Raw genomic sequence first — 23,392 nt, 5'->3', positions numbered from 1 at the left:
ACAAGTCTTGATGGTCACGCCTTTCCTGGAAAATGTTCTTATTTCTTTACTTGTTCTTTGCACTGTGGCACACTGTGTTGCTGAGATTATCAGAAAGCAAAAATAAAACAAAAAGATGTTATTTTGTTTATTTAACCGTACCTGCTCATAGAAAGGATTGTGAGCAACATAGTAATTGGAATCAAAGGATTCTTCTGTTACCAGAACCCTCTGCCTCTCACCAACCTGGAAAATAAGAGAGAGATGACTCAGAAAACAAAAATAATGAATTACACTCAGAAGAGAGCTGCAACTACAAGCAAAGACTCTTAGCAGAAATAATCAAATTCTCTGAGGCAATTCATTGTCAGCAACAAAGCCGGGCAGAGAAAGCCCTAGTTCAAACTGTCTAAAACTTACAGCATTATAAGCCAGAACTGAAGGGTAGAACTGCGGTACTGTAATGGCTTAACATGAAAATCCAGTTCAGAAATATAAACTGATTTTTACTTATTAATACAATAACAAATAATAATGTCAGATGTGCACAGAGTCCCATCAAGGCTTCATCCAACTAAAGAAAAAACTCCCCTTTCAGCATAAAACTCTGCAATCAATCACAAAAAGGGTAACATCCCTCTCCCCAACAGCCCTATGACAAATAAAACAATTAGCAGCATCTGAGAGAGGCGGGGAACCGTAGCACACTGCACAACTTCGAGATGCCACCAAGCTCATCTATTTGCCTTGGTTTTTTTAAAAGCCACACTTGTTATTTGCAATGATAAGGCATCTCTTTATCCCCTCTTGGTAATTTCACTAAGCTGTACTTGTGATCACACTGATTTCCATGACAGTGGAGTCAACACTGCATATTACGAAGACTCAATGAAGAAGAGTTTTTAATAGACATAGCGATATTAAAAGCCAAATAAACACTGGGCTAAAAAGACTAGAGTATCAAACCTCCCAAATTCCAAATGCACTAATAGTTCAAAGGAAGCACCGGTTTTCCAATTAGTTAAATGGAAGACCCCAAGACAAATCAGTTGCATTTAGTTGCCAATCAGATATGAAACAAAATTCGACTTTCCCCAAAGTTCAAAATCCCCCGCACACACCTTTTGATTGTGTCCATTACTGAGTTGTGTAATTAAGTTTATAGCCTAATTTCCGTAAACCTTGGAGGACATTTAGCTCACATTTTTAGTCTGAGTCCACCTCTACTTTTTTTTTTTTCTGAATCCAAACATGCCCTGGATTCTTTCCAAGCTATTTGACAAATGCATTCTGAAAATTACAACTGTCTAGCAAGTTAAATTTACTCGCTGCTTTCATGCTGCCACTATTTTTAGACACAAAAATGGTTTCACATTTTACTCCAAACTTTTAATATCTGTAAGCAAACTCGCATTCAAGACCTTCTCCCCTCCCTGGAAGATTTCCACCGCATCCTAGCGGCAACTGTAATGAAGAAGTTTTAAGGCCTCCATCATAAGGTCTATGTGAATTAGCAAGAAGATGCAGATCAGATAATAATGTTTTGATTCTTAAAGGTATAAGCAGTAAAAGAGAAGATTAGGATTCTCTCTAACAGTCAGTGGCAGAAAGAAGAATGTGAAGAAATACAAACAGCAATACCGTATGTACTTTACAATCTCTATATATGGTATATATGCACTCAGCTCATCTCCCCACACGCAGTTATAGTTAATTGCCCAGGACCACAAGTATGGGGTACACAGCAGAAGGGGTATAACCCTCAAGTTACAAACCCAGGAACAGAATCCTAATAGTAAAAAGATGTATATTTTTGCATACTTTTAAGAGGTGTTTAAGAGTTCTTTGTAACACATTTAAAATTTCTGTTGTTTCTCTGGGAAGTCTGCAATTAAAAATAACAACAGATACAACACACTCAAATGTTAGTAATCTAAATCCAGCGTAACCACTTGCCATTTCCCTGAACAGTAAGGTGTTTTTTTCTTTCAAGAAAACAGATATTCAATTCAAATCCCCAGAGGAGTTTTGCAAATACCTGTCAAGCAGGCACTGGAGATAACTACGCCAGTAATAAGATTACAGGGTACACTTCCCCTGAATGGAGAGGTTTTGTTGTTTCTATAATATTTGAAACCATTGCTTCTAAAATCACAACCCAGTATCTGCCGTAGCACTACAATATCAAAGTCTCAGATGTCACGCAACATTATGAAAAAGAGTAGGATGAAATGTTAGATAAGCAACACTCACCCTTGGGGAAACATGCTACCACTGCAAAGCATCAAGGCCAATCACCAAGTCATGTCATCACATCGCATTCATTATTTACCAACACCGTAACTTAGCAAAACTGGCTCAAAGAAATACTGGGTCTGTAACTCTTTTCACAATTGTCTGGTGGTTCCCTGGTTCTCTCTGGTCATAACATTCTGCCTTCGTCATCTCTATGAATCCTGCCTGTGAGGTAGTCTAAGCTACATGTATTATCTTCATACCCTCAGATGACAGAATGGCAAGCATGATATGCAAAAAAAAAAAACCAAACCAAAACAACCAGAGGGAAGAAGAAAAGAACACCTGTGTTAGACCATTTGATATAAGCAGTGGTTTCTTCAGAGACACATCACCAATTTTTCTTATCTTTGCTTCCATGGGCAAAAAGAGCTCAGGTCTCCATGTCTCAGTGGGCCAGACAGAGCTTCTGGGCTCAGAATTTCTCGGGCATCAGCAAGTCATCAAATAGCATCAAAACTGTGGCATTAAAATTGAGTACTAGAAGTACAGAGGAGCCAAACAGCCTACACCTATTTACAATACATACATACACATACAAGACTAAGATGGCATAACTGTAAGGAGTACAGGTAAACCCAGGGATTGCTCACTTGCTCAAGTTACTGGATTTGTAGCCTTAGCCAAGGCTGAGCTGACAGAGAAAGATGATATTCAGCTATTTGCAGACTCTTTTGCCATAACAACAGAAAAGGAAAATTCCATTTAATGAGTTAGGCCATTGGGTATTCATGATCTACAAGACTAATTGGCTACATGCATTTGTAAGACAGAAAATTACTATCTATCCTGCATCCAAGTATAATTAAGAGGAAATATAAGTACACAGAATGCAGCTTTGGTATTGAAATTTGTTCAAGAAGTGGAATGTCATCATTTCTGCAATTATTCCCCTGGGATCTCTAGCTGCCTAAGTTTCACCTCTCTCAGAAAGAATTTAAATATGCAGAAACTAGACACGATATCTAATAACAGTCATAATTATAATAACCTTTGATGATTTTTTTTCAGGCATGTACCAGCAGAAGTAATTCAGTATCGTATTTTTATTCCTATTCTTTCATCTGCTTCCACAGGTATGCATGAGTTCCAGCTCTCAGGGAACTACAATTCTGACAAAGCATCTGGAACTGAGAAAACTCAGCTATGGCATCTCAGTTTGGAAGAATTCCTATAGAACCCTGATTTTTTTTCTTTACAGAGGATAGCATGAAAATAATAATGAATGATAGTGAAAAACTTGCCTGGCAACCTTCCCCATCCCAAGATGGACTGGTGTCCTGGTTTGAGGTAAAACAGAAACAACTTTCTGATTTGTAGTTTTACTTTTTAGCTGGGCCTCTTCTAACTGACCAAACTCTGGAATTAACAGCATATTGTTCAGAAACTGTTCACTCAGAGTGATAAGACCTGATCCTACCAAGGAAGGGTACGCAGAGAGGCTCTTGCTTATACTTATTGCTATAACAACCAAGGTCAGCTAACTTCGCTGTTTGCCCCATTAGAGAGTTGGAAGCGGAGAAGCGTAGAGGGGTCCCACCTGCAGGGGGGAGCGGACGGGACAGGTGACCCAAAACTGACCCACAGGGTATTCCATCCCATCTGCATCATGCTTAGTATAAAAGCTGAGGGATCAAAGGGGCAAGGGGGCTCTGGCTCGCTCTTTCTTCAATGGCCAACGTCTGAGGAGGACCCTTTCTGTTCGTCTGCCTTTGATCCCGATCTGAGCATTCCTGACTCTAGTTCCGGAATTCAGCTCCTGTCCGTTGCTGACTCCAGTCTGTGACTTTCGCTGTGTCTGCTGGTGACACGATCGTCATCCTGGGAGCTGGATACGGTTTTGTATATATTGTATACTTTTTTTCTTTAATTTTTATTATTCTATTATTATTTACTATTTTCTTATTTATTATTATTTTCTTTAGTTTAGTTCTTTTTCTAAACTCGTAAATCTCCTTATCTCTTCCTCTCCTCTCTGAGGAGAGAGGGGGGGAGGGCCATCTGTCATTCTGATTGGCCAATCTGGCCAAAACCACAACAACTGGTAACATCATTTACACAAGGAGAATTTGGTTTCAACAAAAATAATGCAACAAGCACTGCTGGTCCTATCACTTCTTACACTGCAACAGTTCACAGGTAGTCAGTAAATCTCAGAATTTGTGATCAAATCACTTACGAACTTTTACTTCATTTTCATTTACCCTACAGGAAATTCTGACATGATAATTCTATAACTCATTTTTCCCTTTACCGAATACCATAAAAAGCAGTTTTTCCATCTGGATGATTTTCGAAAATGAACGAAAGGTAAGAAATGTCAAACATCCTTCTTGGCTGCAGTCAAACTAGCTTTGTTTTTTAAACCAAAACTGACCAAATTACGTAAAACACAAGATTGATTTTTAAATTCTACAATAGCATGGGTGCAACAGACAGGCCCTATTTACATGTTTTGATAAAACATTGCTACGTAACGTCAACAATGGCCTGCTGTAATTATACTCAGATAACGTACGCTCCTAATCTTTTTTTCCTAATGAAAACTGTAATTGTTCCAGTTTGATTCATTACTTATTACATCCAGAACACGTGGCGCATGATCTTTCTCACAGTTTCCTTATTGTTCTTTTCTCTGAATTTTACGAGTTCCTAGAGTCTTTGTTTGTCTAAAAAAAAGTATTAATAGCCACTGTATTTCTATTTCTGTGTCTCCCATAGAAGGAGGCACACTGCACACACAGCCGTCTCCATTCTTTGAGAAACAGTTGCCAAAGCCTCCTTTCAGGTTGAGTTCAATTCATCGTGGAACCGATGAGCATCTCTCCACTCACACTGAAGGAGGCTGGCTTGGATTCTGACCCCAGACATTGTGGAGAATACTTAGTACACGGCTTGGAAGCCACACAAAAAGCTACTTTCCTTTATTTGTTATTTAAATAAATCATAAAGCAGGCAACATAAAATGCACACTGTCACAATTTATGTGTGTATGTTTTAGCAGATTATTCTGATGAACAGAACATTTCTGGTAAACATGTATATTTTGACCTTTACTAAGTATAACAAAATTTAAGCAAAAGTAATTTAGAAAGTGTTCATTCTACATCATTTTTGGTATACTTCTCTCATGATTTTTCAGTTGTGGTCTAATTATTTAAAATAAATTTTAATAATTATGCAGATGATGTGTCCTTCCCTATAAAGCAGAGAACTGCTGGTCCTACTTTTCATGAATCACATTAATCCTGCAATTAGAAACCAAATTTCTCAAAAATTATAATTAAGCGTTCTCTAAGCCTTCTATTTATATATTGAAGGTGTTTTCTCCTCCAGACAGGAAAGTCTAGATATGCCACAACCTCCCTGTAAAAAAGACAAAGTTTGTAGAAACTTACGATATGGTCCCATTTTGACGAAACCAGAAGCCATCTCCCTCCAAAGTCTCCTTTGTACTGCTTTTTGCTGCTATTCAGCACTGCCCCTCCAACATTTAGGGTGTATACATATCTCCCTTTCTGAAGGTAGTACTGGAGACAACAGACTTGTCTCAGAGTTTTTCTACAGAGTTGTTAGGGTTTAAAATGTGGAGACTGGAAAACAGTAACATTAAAACAATTCAGCTCCTGAGCATGGCAAATTTGATGCCAGGACAAAAATACTTTTCTAGCGTACAGCATAGACAGCTGCCACTTTACTAGGGCTTATGCTACCACTGCTTTCCAATTCCAGATGGGTAGGTGCCTCTTTTTTATTGTGTTATGTTTAGTGCATAACCCTATACAGAACTGCAGCAACAGAGTATTAATATTTAGAGTCCTGTATCTTTTACATCATACAAGCATCAATCTGATTAATCTTTACAACACATCTGTGTCCCATTTTACACCTGAGGAAAGAAACAGAGAACCTGACCACTCCGGTGGTGCAGAGTAAGCAGCAGAATTCACTGCACGGATTTCATATATTCCTGCTTCCTCCTCCGAAACCTAGACGATGCTGCCTCAGTCACACAATGCCACTAATTAGCAAGGAAAACAAAATTCTCAATCTCTTACATAGATCAGAGAGCTACGTACGTAGTACAAATATACCTGTTAAAAGATAGTGGGTATTACTGGTCCCACCATCCGTATCAGAGTGTTTGGTACTTATGTCCAGTGCGGCTAAATTTTACCGTGTCACACTTGCTACGAATCAGTGTTTTTCTCCTGCTTATGTTACTCAGGTTTTTTGCAGCCTTGGAAACAGGCTGCATTGAGTGGTCATCTTTGCACGCACGAAAGTACTTAGCTCTTAACTAGAGAATTACAGAATCCCAAATGAAAAGCAGCCAACATTCATCAAGGTGTCCCATTTCACTGTCAACCAATACAGCTGACTTTGTTAAACCACCATTATTAAACTGCCCATCTTTAAACAAAGCTGCAGGAATTTTATTTTAAAGGGATTACATAAATCGTATGATTTATAAAATAACATCTAAGCAAACTGCCTTTTGGTTTTGTTTTGTTTTGTTTTAGGCACAGATGCTTCAGACACACTGCTCTTTCCACAGCATAATTCAAGAATTCAGAACGGACACAGGCAACAGATGCCCACAGGACAAACTCCTTCAACCATTTTCCAGGCTGGCTTGAGGCTGTGCAAGCAGGAAGGATTAGGTATAAACTAAAGACAGCCAGCCCTAATAGCACACAATCAGCATAATAAAAAAGTGCCTTAGACCTTCAGCAGCAGGCAATGCAGCTCATTAAAAGCAAGTGAACACCTTCTCTTTGGTTCCCTTATGAATTTGTTGGCATAGCGATGGGGGAGGGAAAAAGTAGGGAGAGAAGGAGGCAAGAGATGGAAGTAGATTGCTTCTGCTTTCTTGGCCCATTGCTCACGCTTCAGGGTAAATAGATCCTTTCTATTACTGTGCACCTGCATCTGACTGCTTCATTTCGATTTGGTCTCCTGCTGTGAAAATGTAGCTTCTTCCAGCACATACAAACCCTGCCATGCAGCTCAGATGAAAATTATATTCAGAGATGTGAGCAGTGACCTAAAAATGACAACTGGTCCTCAAAATATCTGATTCCTTTTAAATTCTGTAAGTTTGCATTTTGCTTGTCTCTCCTTTTCATTGCCTAGAAAAGCGCTAACAAAAGTAGCATGTTGACAACTCTTGTCATATTATCTCTCTAAATTCTATTAATATTGTACATTATTATAATGTACATAATGTGCATTATTATAAAAGAAAAATACATTTTCTGAAATGGGAGATACATATTTCATCTTAAAGCAGTCTCTCTCTTTTGGATCCTTCTGTTGCAAACCTGGGCTTAAGCAGTAAAAGGATATGGTGGCAGAACTGGGTTTTATTCTGGATCTGGCACAACGTTGCTAAGGGACTCTGGCTGTTTCCTTGTCCTCTCTGAAACTGTTTCCACATGTGCAAAATCCAATTCTGATTGTTACACACCTCCCAGAGTAGTGACCACAAAGCAGAGGAAGTTGCTACAGCAATATAAAATACTCTATGCAGAACTGGTATTTGAGACTAGCATGTAGCATGAACATTCAAGCAACTGCCTTAATGTAATACGGGCAAAAGCCTCTCCCCTCTTTTTTCAGGGGATCTAACAAACCCTTAAAATTGTGGCAAATATCTACAGACAAAGTCTAAATGAAAAACAGAAAACATCTGAGTAGGTAAAGTATGTTTAAGGTCTTTCTTTCATACCCATAACAGCTCACAAACAAAACAAAAAACTAGACAAACAGTCTGCCCTTAAGGAAACTTGACTACTAATGCTGATCTTCTAGAATGGAAGATGGAGTTCAGAGGAATCTTTTAAAAATATTTGTAACTTCCAGTCAATTTGTCAATCACATGGATTCTGGTGGCATGAGTAAACAAATACTTGGGTTCTTTAAATTTTATTTTGCTTTTTTAAACAAGCTAAGCCTGTGGTGAAGTTAGGCTACCACGCTTGAAAATACGATGGTCTTTGTTAGGAAAGGCCATCCTTTCAGCTTCTTCAGTGAAATTATTTTAGATTATTTAAGATTGGCTGTTTTTGTTGGAAGCAATTCCTTAAGATACAATGCGTATTTCCAAGTGATTTAAGCACAATATGAAGTGGCAGTTGCTAAGGCAACAATATGCAATTCCTGTTTCAGTGATCTCTTTTAACAGCTGCATAAGCCCAGACAAGTAACAGTTATATGAGAATTTATAAATCATCTTGGTAAATACCCTATCAAGTCACTTCTCCAGAAATTACTTTAGGAACTTGCAATACCAATCTATTTTCTCAGACTAAAGTCTTGTCTACACTACTAAACTGCTCACCAGTGGCTCTGTCAGAAGGGTGCTGATGTAGCACAGATCGATGTAATCCTGTGTTCAGCACAGATTCAGCATCACCAGCTGTTGGAGAGAATTGCCAGTAATGATAAAAGGCCCTAACATAAGTGTAACTTCAGCAAATCGCAGGCAGAACTGCATGTTGCTTCCTCATAAACAGGAGAAAGCAGGAAAAGGCTGGGGGTAGGTGAAAACACTGGATGCAAGAACAGATGACAAAGTGAAGATAGCATCGACACAGATCAACAGTCAATACGGTCTTCCCTGACATGATACCGGAATCCCCCCAGTAAGACTGGATGCTCTCAGAATACATCTATAGCCTGGTATTTTTTAATCAAATACACTAAAAAGGCTGCTCCAGAAGTTGGGCTTCTCTCCGAAATATCAATACAATTTTTCTGCTCATCCTACAACTGAAGCCAATGCTCTCTGTTCATCTCATCTGAGAACAAAGGAAGAGCAGATGGGATAAAATAGAAAAAACAAAGGTCCAAAATGACCCTGTGCACTAACCCAAACCCGACTCTTCCCCAAAATCCACTAAAAGCTGTATTAATGCAGTTAGCAACACACGAGATACATAACATAACATTATTGCAAGTTAATCAGAATACAAAATGGTAGCACTAACTGAAAGAGTTAAAAAAAGGATATAAATATGTATCAGCTCTCTTTTCAAAAGAATAATAAAACTCCTTTTGCATACATGAATCACAGGCTACTAACAAAAACATCTGAACATTGTCAGAAGCTGATAATGTTAATGAGGATAGGATAATGATATTATTTTCTTTTATTTTGAAGGTAGCCAATATGTGATCAAAAATTACCCACTTCAGGGGTTTTCTTCAATCTAAAGCAAGGTAAGACCCTAGAACTGCTGACACTTCCAGAGGCATAGTGCTGAATGACAAATAACATCAAGGGCGTACAGAGGGACCAAAGTGAATGATTCATTAAGGACTGGTAAATGTAGCGTGACTTCACGTTGCTTAGAATTTAATAGTCACTACTGTCAAACTATAGTTGTGATGCATTTTGCTATTTTTAAACAGTATGCCAATTATTTGCATATAAAAAAGATAACCAAAAGAAGCACCTCTTCATTAGCATACTAGAATAATAATTCTGACCAATTCTTTATTATCCATTAAAGGAAGTTAACAGAGATCAGTTCAAGAAAATCGTAAGATAAATCACTTCTGTTCTAGAATTACTACAGACTAAGTTTTTCTTTCTAACATTTTCTTTATAATGTACTCAATTCTTAAGGCTATGCGTGAAGTTTTCACAGAAATCTCAATTGTGTGCTGTTGTATATGCCTCAGCACGCTACCTTTTGCATGACATCAGAAACAAATATGTCAAATTAAAGGCCTCCCTACTTTTTAAGTTCTCTTCAACACCTATACCACTATGTGCAAACCTCTCCTCTTTAAAAAAGTCCTTACTTAGCCCAGACAATAAGGAATACTTAAAAATTGGAAGACACTAGGGGTTTCTACAATCTTTCAAACTACGCAGCAACATCCTATGCTCTAGTTGAATTTTAACAAGATAAAAATGAAACAAGCCGTACAATTTAATTGCAAGTGAAATTAATTATTGAGATGGATGAACAACAAACCCGCTATAATCTCTAATGCAGGTGTTAACGTCATATTATAAACCTTTCTAAAAAAAACTAGCGTTTAATAAACAATTACAGCTGGTGTCAATATTTTGGCTGCAGTTTTGTGCATATCACATCACTAATCAGACTATTATGTTCTCACCTAACAGATTTCAAATTCCAAACCAAGTGTATGGGTTACATTATCAATAAAACCAATACAATGGTTTGGATACACACACTAAACAATACAGTAGCTGGACAGGCCTGAAACTTCTTACAGTACAAAGTCTTTGCTAACAGAAGAGTAACAGAAAAAAACAAAAGATTGTTCAGTAATTGCATGACAAATCTTTTTAACCTTCTTTTGGGTATGGCAAGAGGAATGATTAGACATTAGATTTAAGTGTCTTCAGCGTACATGAAAATAGGGATTCAGAGGGAGTTTTAGACATTGCTCAACAGTCTTGAATAGTCAAGGAAGGAGTGTCTCTGCCTGTTTTTACAGTCTTTGCCGACCATCCTCAAAGGAGGTTGATAGCTGTGAAACAGGGCCTCCAGAATAAAGGATCTTCTTATGCCTCTGTGACAAAAGCCTCCACATACAAATAGAATGTGCCATGTAAAAACAACAGTTCCCTGAAGAAAAAATATCATTTCAAATTTCCGTTTATGGTCATTCCCTTTTGTAAGTAATCTGCAATTAATCACAGTCAAAACGCAACATAAAATCAGAGGCATAGGAAACAAATCACCATTCATTAAAAGAAATGTATTAATGAATGGGGCACACTAGGCAGAAATCACTGTTGTATTCCCGTAACCGCTATCAATCCTGTATTCTAATGTTCTCAAAGCCAGACATGTGAATGTACCAAAATTATGTGGAAATACTTGTGAGAAAAGTCCATACATTTGTTTTTGCCATTGCCTTCATTCAATCTTGGATTGTATCAGAAGGTCAGTAGCATTTTATTTTCCTCCCCTGCCCTTTTTCCTCTTCTGTGTTTCCTCCTTTCAGAGTACTATTTTCCCCACACCTGACTGGAATGAAAAAAGCTAAGACTCAACAATGCTCCCACTCCTGAGCAAAACTCTTCAGCAAGTTGAGACCAAAAACTCAAGAACAGCAAGATTTCTCCTAGCTTCTTTCCTTCTTCTGCCTACATCTTACTGAATTGCCCAACACATAATTTCATCTTACTTTTCTACTGCACCCAGCTTGAGACAATTGTTCTTTTTATCTTCCCTGAAAATTGCTCTGCTCCTGAAGGGACTCTATGAACATGCCTCATACGTGCAAGAAGAAGCACAAACCATTGCTTTAGTTTCGTCCACATTGAGACGCTCCAAGCATGGAGGAGAAAAAGTGATGCCCCCCTGAAAAAAACGAAACTTACTGTTTTCCACTTTCAGAATCTATGCCCCCTTCCTGTTTTACACTTCTTTACTGTACACCAGTAAAGGCAACAACACAATAAGCAGCTGGTTTTCAAAGGCAAAATGCTAGTAATTAACCCTAAATTGTCTTTTAAACAATTGTCACGGGCACAAAATGAGCCAGTCCTAGGTCGTCTTAGTCAGTTTTACACTTCAACAGCTAACTATGAATTCTCTAAAGAGAATTCTGGATCAGAATCAGACTCTCATCATTGGTGTTTTATCTCTTTATGTCAGAAGCACCAAGAGGAGCATAAACTAGTCTGTGTGAGCTGATCACACAAAACAGGTATGTAAGTCAGGAGGAAAGAATGGTATTTAGATTTTACGCTGTTTTGATGCAATTCTGAAGACAATGTTGCTTGGCATAATAGCTGTAGCTGGGTTCATCAGTTACACTGATACACGCTTCATATCGTAAAAGCAAAAAAGATAGCCAATAAAGCCAGCATGGGGTCTAGAGTTTTAGTATAGCATACTAAAGAAACGGGAACGAAGCTTACTGTCTGAAAATGAGAAGGCTCCTGGCTAAACAGTTTCAGGACTGTTTCTTTCTCCTAAAGGATGTGGTAGAAATGGCATCACAATTTACCACATTAAAAACATTGTATCTTCACATAAACTAATTATTTTGATCAGTTCTAGCTAACATAACATTTTAGCCAGCATGTCCTGCATCCAACTGACTCTCCACGTATTCGCACTGTAGTCCTCCTGTCTTTCCTAGCTATTATGCTAAAAATGATACAAACACCTCAGGGTCACTCAGGTTTCTCAAGCTCTAGAAATTTGACAGGGATTACAGTAAAGACAGAGATCAGTGATGGAAAACTGTGCACAAATTTAATTGAGAGTTACTGGAAATTTTGTTTAAATATTTTTAATTGCAGAACTTCGAAACAAAAGGAACTGGCCAATGTAATTGCTTCTTACTACTTCTTCCCCCCCCGCCCCAAGATTCTCTACTCTTCATTAAAGATTACAAAAAAATGAAAGACATAATTTCTTCGTATTTATGCTTGGACAAAGTTGACATTGTCAGAGCTGATTGTCAAGATTTTAGGACAGAGCTCAATTATAAACATCATATGCTAGTGATTTGATTAGTGGCTGGAACCAGAAAACGGCGGTAACAGAACACAGCAACACAACGGCTCTGCACCAGTTTTATGGAATTAAAGGACAGACCTCACCACCCTCATCACCACCCTCAATTAGTTCAGCAAATCATGTAACACTGCCAGCTTCGGATACAACTGCAACACATTTCCATGTTGTTAGGGATAGAGTAAATTTACTGCTTTGGATACCAAAGATCAGATCTTAAATGTCAACATTGTCAGAAGCAATGTGATCAACCGTGAGCATTTTCACACTGTTTCCACCACCCCCAGGGCACCTCATCTCCTCAGGATGGGAGAGCAAAGGAGGGCGTGCTGATTTGAGACTGTTTTCGGTGAGCCAGACTGGGAGCTGACAGCGAGAGGCTGTCACAGCCAGGGACAGGATTTCTGTGGCAAAGTGGTGAGAAAAAAACCATGCTATGCTTTAGAAGCCATTGTAACAACCCCTTGAACTCAGCAGATGTTGCCTACTACCACCCACATGCTACAGGATAACTTTTTGCAACTTTGATCCATTTTATACAACTAGGGCATCTTTTTCCCTAGCTCTCCTATTTGTTGTATTGTTATTTAAACTACAGAAGCATAGTACATGAATATTTACTATTTGTGTACTTTATCATTACTAAGCATACTTACCAGAAATGTTAGAAAAGGCAGTATCAATATGAAAATAGATTATGGCTTGGAAAGCCTATATTTCTAGCATAGCCTTAGAGTTCTAGGTGAGTATAAATAATAAAACAGATACCTCCCAACACCTGAGATACTTGGTTCAAAACCTATTATTAAATGAAAAGAGTCTCCTTGCCTAAAGAACTCATAGAACAACAATTTCCGTCCAAACAAACATAAACTCCATCCAATCTTCAAATAAACACTTTAACTGTGATTATCAGCAGCTTCATCATTAATTCAATATAAAAGTTGGGCATACCCTTATATTACTTCCCCCCCCCCCTTTTTCAATATCATAGATTAAAACAGCTTACAGACATGTTTGCCAAAAGAACCCTGTCATTTTATACAGTGGATTTTGCAATATTCCATTATGCTTGTCAGTAGAGAGAGTAGAGCTTTTGCTACATTTTTAGAGGAATATTGTTAAACATAACCTCTGAAGAGTGCTTCTGATAAAGGAAAATATCTGCCCTTTCATTTGTTATATATAATCAAAGACAGAATTTATTCAGGTAGTATGAGATAACCGGTCGCATTTCTATTTGAAACACTTTGAAAATACATGTTTTAACTTTTGTCACAAAAATTCTGATGATTAAAAAAATTTGTCAAACATTTTTCCAAATTCCTTTAAGCTACAATGCAGTGAGATAAGCCAGAGAATAGGCCACAAGTGACCTGAAGGTCCTTCTAAAGGCAGAGAAAATACTCCCAAAACAAGAACTCAATCTAGATTTGTCCCAGGTCTGTTTCTTTTTATCAAGGCCAGATGGCATGGCAAGAGATATAAAGGCTAGTACCTAGCGATCCTCATGCAACAGGAGCCTGACACTTACTGCTGAAGTCCAGTATTTTACAAATGGCACTAACAAACGGGACTGGTTAAAAGAAAACAAGGACTTAATACAGAGGCAAGGAAGGTGAGGGGGCCTGGTAAGTCATTTAGTGTTTTCTCCATTGTATAAAGAGTCCATTGCTAAGAAGGGGCCTTTAAGACTCGCAGATTTACCGTTTTAGATGGTTGGTACTGGTAAAAATTGCTCACAGTTATTACTCCCTCTGCTCCAGGGTTGAAGAAGAGGTAAAGCCTCACTTTCTAGGAAATTATTCATGACATAGCTTCAGTGAAGAAGAGTTTAGCCTCTCAGAGAGGTTGAGATGAGTTATATGACCCAAACTCAAGAGAGCATGAAATAAATGCAGAACCTGGGAGAGACGATATGCCATTTCATTCACACAAAGAGAAAGGAGATTGAACACGGAAAGAAGGCGGCAACACAAAATCTGTTATGAAAGAAGCGGATCAAGTAGAACAGAGTATCTGGAAGGGCTTTTTGCAAAATACAGATCAAATAGCATTATCTGCTCATACTTCAGGCTTCTCATGCATCACGTATAAATTATTGCATGGAAGAGAACATGCTTTCAGAATCTGTTTATTGAAGGAGTCAGGCAAAGAGTTAGCCGCACAGCTCTCAGAGAGAATCAGCTTTAGGCCTTGTCACATCAATGATTTATAGGGTGACACTAGGGAAATCAATTAAGTTCTCTACGCGCCCCAGTTTTCCCATCTGTAAAATAGGGGCAATCTGTTATTCAAGCAGAGTGCTTTTACATTTTATAGCCATTCTTCTTGTGTTTGGGTGCTCATTATTTTGCTAGTTTCTACATTACTGAAAATATTAGTCAGTCTTACGTGGATATATTTTTTATTTTAGTATTAGAATATACCTGTTCTTGATTCATTTTAACTGTAATATGTTATAATAAAATATAGTACTATTATATTTTTAGCAGCAATATCGAAAACTTGGCACAGAATGTGAAGGGAACATATATTTTTCCTAACACACAGATCCTTGAAGAAGCTACTAAAGAAATCTCATGATAGGCATAGATAGAAAATCCAAAGATAATGCAGTCAGGGAACTGTGGAAAATAGCTATTTCCTTTCGCTTTAAATTGTTTAACAGTTTTGATGCATTTTAGCACTTCAGCATTTAATGATTCTTTAAAAAAACCGCATAGAAAAAAAATAATTGACAGAATACAGTCTAATCCTCTAAGGCATCATGGAAAAAACACATAGTTGTCCTTGGGCTACTTGTTTCACAGATTTTCTTTGTTGTCTGGTGTCCAGAGAGTAAGACATTTGCAAGTCATCAGGAACGTATAAATAAACACCTTGCTGAGGTTTTCGCATGGAAAAGGAAAAACAGTCTGGAGCAGCGGTACTCTTCCTATTCCTACACATAGACTTAAAATACACAGGTCATTTGGATACATGCAGACCACGGTTGCCTTCATCTTTAAAATATAATATACTGCTTAAAAACAGGATAAAAGATGAAAAAAAGCAAAGTAGTTTAGAATTATCTATGAACGTCTGTCAGGAGAGCTTATATTTATACAATGCTTTTCCCTGTACTAGGAAATTTACCATTTTGCTTGTAGAGGTAATAATACATTCAATTTGTAAAGTGGGAAGAAAACAGCTACGAAAATGTTTTAAAATAGTTTCTGTTTCAGTATTAAAAGCTGCACTGTCTTCTTAGGAGGAGGCCAGTGCGAATGAGATTGGCAGATACAGTAATAAGGATTTTTTCTGTCCCTGCCACCTGAGCCCTCTCTTATACTGTGACTTGCATGAAGGATAATGATATAACTGCGAGGCCATCAGAGTCTGACTCCAGCCCTTCCATGTTTTGAAATTCTCCAGCAGGCAGCAAAATTTCAACAACCAGGTTCTTCAATTATGGGAGGACTAGGAGATTAATGTGTTTAGATACTTGTCTTGCCATTGCAAATGTAATCTTCTTACTCAGGACACACCAGCTGCCTTGGGCATTAGAAAGAAAATTATTGTTCTGCTATGCATGGAATGGTGCACAGGGCAGTGGTTGAAAATAAAGAGAAATGATGGTAAAGCAAACATCAGTTTGTTGTTAAGTTGAATCCTCGGCAAATGGCAGATGACTCTGAACTGGCAAATCCTTTTATCGTTGCAGTTTTTACAGAAATCTCAAATCTATCCTTTATCTGCTTGTTTTTTGGCTTGTTTAACACAGAGACTGATGATCAGTGAGGCAAAAGATTTAGTTTAAAGGTGTCAGCTAACATCTACAACACAGCTGCCATTGCTCTTCAAACTGGCTTTACAGATAAGAATTGGCTGCTCACCGGGTGGCCACAACAATATTATTCAAGAAAATATCTTTAAGCGTTCATATGGGCAACTGGGCTACAATATACCATGCACGTGTCCAGAAATGTTATCTAAAGTCAGTGAGAGGTTAACAGTAAATATGTATGCTTTGTATACAAGATACTGTTCCAGGAGAACACGGTGGTTGGGTGGTCTGATTTAAGCAAACTGAATCCAGTCACGTACCATGGAGCCGCCTTTTTTTTTTTTTTCGGCCTTAACACAGATAATCCTTTTAGCTTTGTTAAATATAAGGTACTTTCTGTTTTTAATCCCACAGCACTATATTTTAAAAGAGAAATAACAGGTCTCTGATCTTTTTAGACTTCCATTTAGTTGATTTAGTCCCCTTGATTCTCGCCCTTCTTCCACAGGTTGCTCTTTTCACAAACTGCTGTGCCTCCTCCTTGGGCAAAGCATTCTGAAATGTTGCTGCAGCTCATCCGCCCAGTGCAGTTTTATATGTAAAAGCAGCAGTGTAAATTATAAACAATTAAAGCCAGTCTTGAGTGTAATCTGGAGACCGCCAGTACGTAGCTGACCAGGTGACACTACATGGCCTTCAACGGTTCCTGGTTACAGTGATACCGTACTGCACCTCTGGCTGCTCCAACCGAGCGCTCTCTGCTCAAAGATCCACACTAAAAGTCACTAATTATCTCTGAGTTCATTGTTAAAGGTAGTTCTTAAAGTACTGTATTATTGGGTTTGTGCTTGTTACTGAAACAACAGACCAGACAGTAAAACTTAGTTCACACTAGCCACTTAGGTTTCAATAAAGCTTTTGTCATTTAGGATAAGATGGATAAGATATGTCAAGTAACAACAGCCAATGTTTTCACAAAACCAGTCTGAATCAAGACCAAAGCAGCACCAACTTGTTTTCACTCCTCTCATTGTTTGAAACTGATTTCTGTTTCTTGTGCATTTGCTCGAGGCAGTTAAAAATAAATAAGTTTAAATAAACAATTTGAAAAGAAAAATAGAAAGATGTACTCAATATTCAGAACTTCAATATATTCTGAAAAGTATTTAAGTAAATACATAGTAAAAAACACAATTTAAATTCATTTTAATTTTATGACAGACTGATGAAAATATAAGGAACCTTCCTGAGAATTATTTTCTTTACAGATCCTGTATGTTGTAAAGAAGGCGTATGATACACAAAAGAAAATGGATAGCGAGTTCAAAATTCTCACTAGGAAACACTAAGATTAGAGTAGGAAAACTGTTGCGTCTTCCAATATTTTACATTGCATGCACTTGACATTCGGATTACATAACAAATGTTCATGATCATGAGTTTACTCAAAAGGAATCGATTTAAAAACAGAAGGACATTCTACACAATTATTTGATTTGAAGAATGTAGGATTTCACAGTACAAGTGTCCTGGAGCTGCACATAAGCTGTACATATGGATACAATGGCAATAAATCAGACACAAAAATGTGACACTCGAAAGTGGACAGATTGCTTCTTTACAAAATGTAATACCACATATTTCCCTGCTTTCCTAGAATTTCACTGACAACTTAAAGCTTTTAGAATAATGGGTTTCACACCTTGAACACATGCCGCAGAAGGCTAAGGGAGGCACCGCACACAATTTATTATATAGGCTGGAAACCTAAACATTTGGTTGCATCATATGAAAGAAACACATGTTCAGCAGATCCATCTGACATTTTCACACATATTTCAAAAGATCTCTTCAACTTCCTCATGATTTCAGTCTACATTTAGTTCATTACTAAGTCCTGCAATTGCAGAACTAAAATTAATCAGAATCCCATTTACTTTCTGAAGAGCACTCAGAAGTCTATGATTTTAAATTAATTTATGCAAAGAGAAAAGCTCTTGTCTTTGTAAGTATAATTCCAAGCCATATAAATCGAAAGTAAAGCTTTAAACGCGTAATGACCCCTTTTCCATCCAGTCTTAAATGGAATAATTAAGCAATAACTTCCTTCCATCTAAGTACCTGCAGCAGTGATGGGTGCCTGCTTGCTGACTAAACCCTGAAGCATTTAATTGACCTGAGGGAGCTGATTATTGCAAGTAGAGTCATATGGCACAGTAGCTATCTACTTTTTACTAGAAGAAATCTTTCAAAGTAATTAAAAATTTCGGTAATTTAAAAAGATTATGCATAACCATTCACTATGAAGAGACTTAAGCTGTAGTCAGCAAGCCTGCTACAGATTTTTAAAGATAATAAAATCTGTAGGTGTACTCATTTGGGATGTAAATTCGACTCTTCAGAGTAACAGAACCAAAATAAGTCATTGGGCAAGGGCTCAGTTCAGAACTCATGAATTATCCCCGGATTTTCCTGGAGAGCCTGACCATAAGGCATCCCTCACTGACTTCGCCACAATCTGGTATTTGCTACTTATATCCTAGTAGCAGTGTTAAGAAATTTGCTAGGTAAATTTGGTACACAAAATGAAATTCATACAATTGCAAACAGAATACATGCTCTTTCAGATACCCTTCATATTTGCACATAAGTATGGACCAGTATTAGAAAAGGCAGTCTTCTTGAAGCATGTGTTCAAAAGTAATGAAGTCACTAAGCATACAGAGAGATTATAGTCTCTATAGATAAACACACTTGCCTTGGCCAACCTCCACTGCAGACTCAATGCGGATATATAATTGCTGGAAGAAAAATCTGAAACAAACTTTTCTACTAAAAAGTCACGATGCATGGCAAGAATGAATTTAGGAGACATTTGTTTGGAAGTTCTCTTCTGTTTAAAGGCCAGCAAATAAATTCATTTTAAGTATTGTGTCCATTGCTTCTTATTAATAGATATTGCCTCTGGAGTACAGGGATCGAAAGCAGCTGAATGTTTTGTTAGCATCTCAATGCTCAAGTGATACTGAAATCCTCCTCAGACACACTTTTAAAAACAACTACGAAAAATTAAAAAAAAAGACTGGACTGCTAGGAATAATGGAGACTTTACATAGATAACTGTCCTGCAAGAAATACTTGAAAAATTACAACACGTAAAAAAATTCACAATTAAATATCCAGTCACGATCATAGACTGTTTAGCATATCAGAAAATACTACTTGGGTCTCTACCTAAGAATCCACCTAAAAAAAATTTATCAGATCCTAAAGCATCTTGGAAGAGAGGAGAAAACTCGGCAGTAATTTGCAGATGCAAGCAAGCAGCTCCTACCAAACAGGTTCCTCTAAACGAAACTTTTCTCTTAAAATATCCAAAGGTCACTGAAAACCCAGTTCATCAGTTCTCAAGGGATTATCTATTCCTTGTCACTAATGCAGACCTTCAGATGGAAGCTGATCATCACAAGTAGCTACTTAATAGATAACACTAACCACATGGACTTGGTGGAATTCAGATTACCAGAACTCAGGCTTTACAAAAATGAGCATGCTTAATTAGGAAAAGAAAGCTTAACAGCCAATTGTTTTCTTTTCACGAAGAAGTGGGATGTGGGAGGGAAGGATAGTGTGGGTTTTTTATTTGCTGTTGTTTCATTTGTTTTTGTTTGGTTTTTTAACAGCTATCAAAAATTAGGAGGTAAGAGAAAAGTCAAAAGTACAATAAATAGTTGTTGATAAAGCACTTTATATAATATTACACAAATTATCCCTGAATAAGATACTGTATATATCTTTTTGGGACAACAATATTGGCATGTCCTGGTAATGGAAGGAGAGTTGTTTGTAAGAGACAAGCTGCAATATCTCAGGTGTGTTGGAAGCTTCAGCTGGAAAACTTCAGCTATCAGCTACACATCCATCTTTATTTAATATATTCATACATGATCTGGAAAAGGGAGTAAGTAATCTAGTACTGAAATTCATGGAGGAAAATAAAATGGAGGGGGTAAGCAAACACTAGGACAAGAAAACAAATTGAACTACGTACAGAAAAACAAGATTCCCATTCTGAAAACGTCAACCAATCTATTTGGAAAAATATAACCTGAAACACAGATGCTCTCTGGGAAACTTGGAAAGCAACACTGCTGAAAAAGATTGTTGGGAGAACAGAACACTGGACATGAATTTGTAACATGATACAGTAGTGGAAAATAACACAGGCCTACATTATTTCAGAATAAATACACATAGCATTTATATCATGAATATGGCACTGAGCCCTTGAGCCAAAACATTCCTTCAAGGCCCTGGAAAAAGAGAGTTGTATTTTCTTACTCTCAAAACCAAAACTACTAAAACTATCTCACCCCGTCTCCCTTTTTGAAAGTTTTACTAAATTAAGCCTACACTAAACTAGAAATGTCTGTATTGAAAAGAACAAAGCGCACATAACAATGGACAATCAGATGCGAGCCATGTTCTGCTTTGTGGTCACTGGACTTGAGCTAATGCTTTCCCTTCTAGACGTAAAATTAAAGAAAAATTTTGGAATTCTGAGAAGAACAATTAACATGGGAAATCTGGAGATGACAAGTAAAGAGGAAAGATCACAAGGCTGACAAAGACAAGGAAAAACGGATAACAAGAAGCAATGAGACTGTACAGCACCTTTGGAAGATACAGGAGGGCAAAATCACCTGTCAAGGAACCTCAGTGTATGGGGCAGTTAAAACCAGACCAATAAAAATATTAGAAAAAAATTCTGTGCCACGCAAGCCTTCATTATTGCATGATACCCCATATAAAAATAAATATTTTCCATCTGTAACTTCATTTTAGGATTGTTTAGTTCGAATAGGAATGACGTTTTAAAAATAAAAGTCATTCTCAGCATGCATTTAAAATTCTTCTTAGAATTAGTACTACTTTGGTTACCCCTTAATGTGGGTTTCTGCTGCCGCATGTCATGCCTTTGAATACCTGGTGGTAACGATGCCCTCGAGAAAGACCGTCCATTTTAATCTTGAAATTCACAAAATTGGATTGTCACATTTTAAAGGAAAACTTTTTTTCTTTCCCTCTTCAGTGACATCAACTTCAACCATGTAGCTCAGTACCTGAAGCCTGTCTACCGTTCTTTCTGATTGTATTAGCAGTCTGCTTATCTGGTTTTCAATTTTTTTCTATTTTTATTTTTTTAAATCAAAGTAACTTTTCTTTCTCACACTTGAGGAACACTAGATGCAATTGTTTTCATCCCCATTTGAGTTTGTGCAACAATGAAGCGAATTTTGCAGAAAATACCAGTTTGTTATCTAGTCTTTACGGTGTCTGTCACTACAGTGATCAGAAAAAGGCCTCGGAATTCTGTCCAAAAGAAAATTGGCCACGACAATTTTACATAGCACTAATTTCTATCACCCTTAACTTGACTTCAAGAGTTTACAGGTTATGTTAAAAAGAATCAAATATGCTTAGCATGTTTCTCAGAAGTTCACTTAGGTGAGAAACGGATGCTTAATCCCAACACATTTTTACCTCTCTTACTTAGCTTCACAATTTATGTGGAGTGGAAAGCGTCAAAAGCCCTATGCCATTATGTAAAAATAATAAGCAATATCTTTTTAATCTTAAATACAGGAGGAAGTTTGTCAAGCATAAAGCGGCGATGAGATGGAAAGTCAGTGGCATGTGCTCATTTTTAATGACCGATCCTTTAATAGTGATGCTTCTCTTTTAACCATATATTTCAAAGAAATAATCATACACGAGGCTTGTTCTGAGTTTGCATTGCACATACAGTTTTTCAGGCAGTACTGGTTCACATTCTCTGACATGCTATGAATATACTGTTGGATGACAGGAGCTTTGTAAGTTGTCAATCAATCAAACTATTCCAACTTTTAGATCATATATTCATTCAGCTGCTTAGATTATAATATGAGAAGTAGAGTAAGAAATACATATTGTGGTATTTCTAATGCTAATTTGCTCATCTGCAGCTGCAAAAGTTGACTTTCTGGATTTTGGGGGTAAAGAGAAGATCCAGTCTAGTATTATTTGCCTTTCTGACGTTAGCCAGCGCTCAGACAATGAAAGCTTCAAGTTTTCTAGGGGCTAGAATTGCACTTTGGATTCACTGAAGTGTTACTGGAAAAATTTGCAAAAGTCACCTTCAATACAAAGTATTCCGTCCCAGCTGACAATTTAGCTGTATCCCCAAGTTATATATTTCTATACTTTAGGGAGTAGTTAACAGTAATCTTTAATTGGCAAAAGACTGCAGCCACTCTTGGAAAGTTATTTAAGCCACAATTGGCTGTGTTTACTCCTGCCAACTCTGCATTCACCAACTGTCCTCTAGCCCAGATGACAAATAAACAAATGAAAATTTTGGAACTTCTGCCTGTTTGCAATTCAAATATCTGAAAAGGCCTTAGCGCTAGCAAGTATCAATACTACATTGCCAGTTTTCTCATTTTACAGATGGAAAAGCTGAGACATAGGTTGAGAACAAATACCTAAGATTTAAGAAAGAAAGCCCAGCTACAGCCTCCCCAGCTTTCGACTCCATAGGTGTGCTAAGCACAGGCAATCCCTGCATCCAAGGACATTTGCTCTGTGGTGAATGCACCTAACAGAATCATACAATAGTTTGCCATTTGAAACACTGAACTATTTCTGAGTCTCACTACCCGAAACCTGTGTCCCAACAAGTCTTTTGAAGATAAACAAAGAAGCTCTTTTGTATCTTTTAATATCAGTCCTTTTAGTCTATTTAATAGCAAACTACAATGACTAAAAACATTTTTAGAATATCTGA

General features: G+C 37.5%; 1 protein-coding gene across 12 annotated transcripts in view; it reads right to left on the bottom strand.

Annotated features, from left to right (window-relative positions):
- Positions 1–23,392, bottom strand: part of CDKAL1 (CDK5 regulatory subunit associated protein 1 like 1) — a 424,992-nt gene that overhangs the window by 30,097 nt on the left and 371,503 nt on the right. For 11 of the 12 annotated variants that reach the window (XM_054190488.1, XM_054190497.1, XM_054190490.1 and 8 more), the window contains one exon: positions 142–225. In XM_054190488.1, the coding sequence (XP_054046463.1) occupies positions 142–225 (84 nt within the window). Of the gene's footprint in view, positions 1–141; positions 226–17,815 lie in introns of those variants that run through there. The other variant, XM_054190500.1, reaches the window with a different exon arrangement.

This window comes from Rissa tridactyla, chromosome 2, assembly GCF_028500815.1.
Source record: "Rissa tridactyla isolate bRisTri1 chromosome 2, bRisTri1.patW.cur.20221130, whole genome shotgun sequence".
Classification (NCBI taxonomy): Eukaryota; Metazoa; Chordata; class Aves; order Charadriiformes; family Laridae; genus Rissa; species Rissa tridactyla.
Note: the sequence above shows the minus strand (reverse complement) of the source record. Positions and strands in the feature narration are given on the sequence as shown.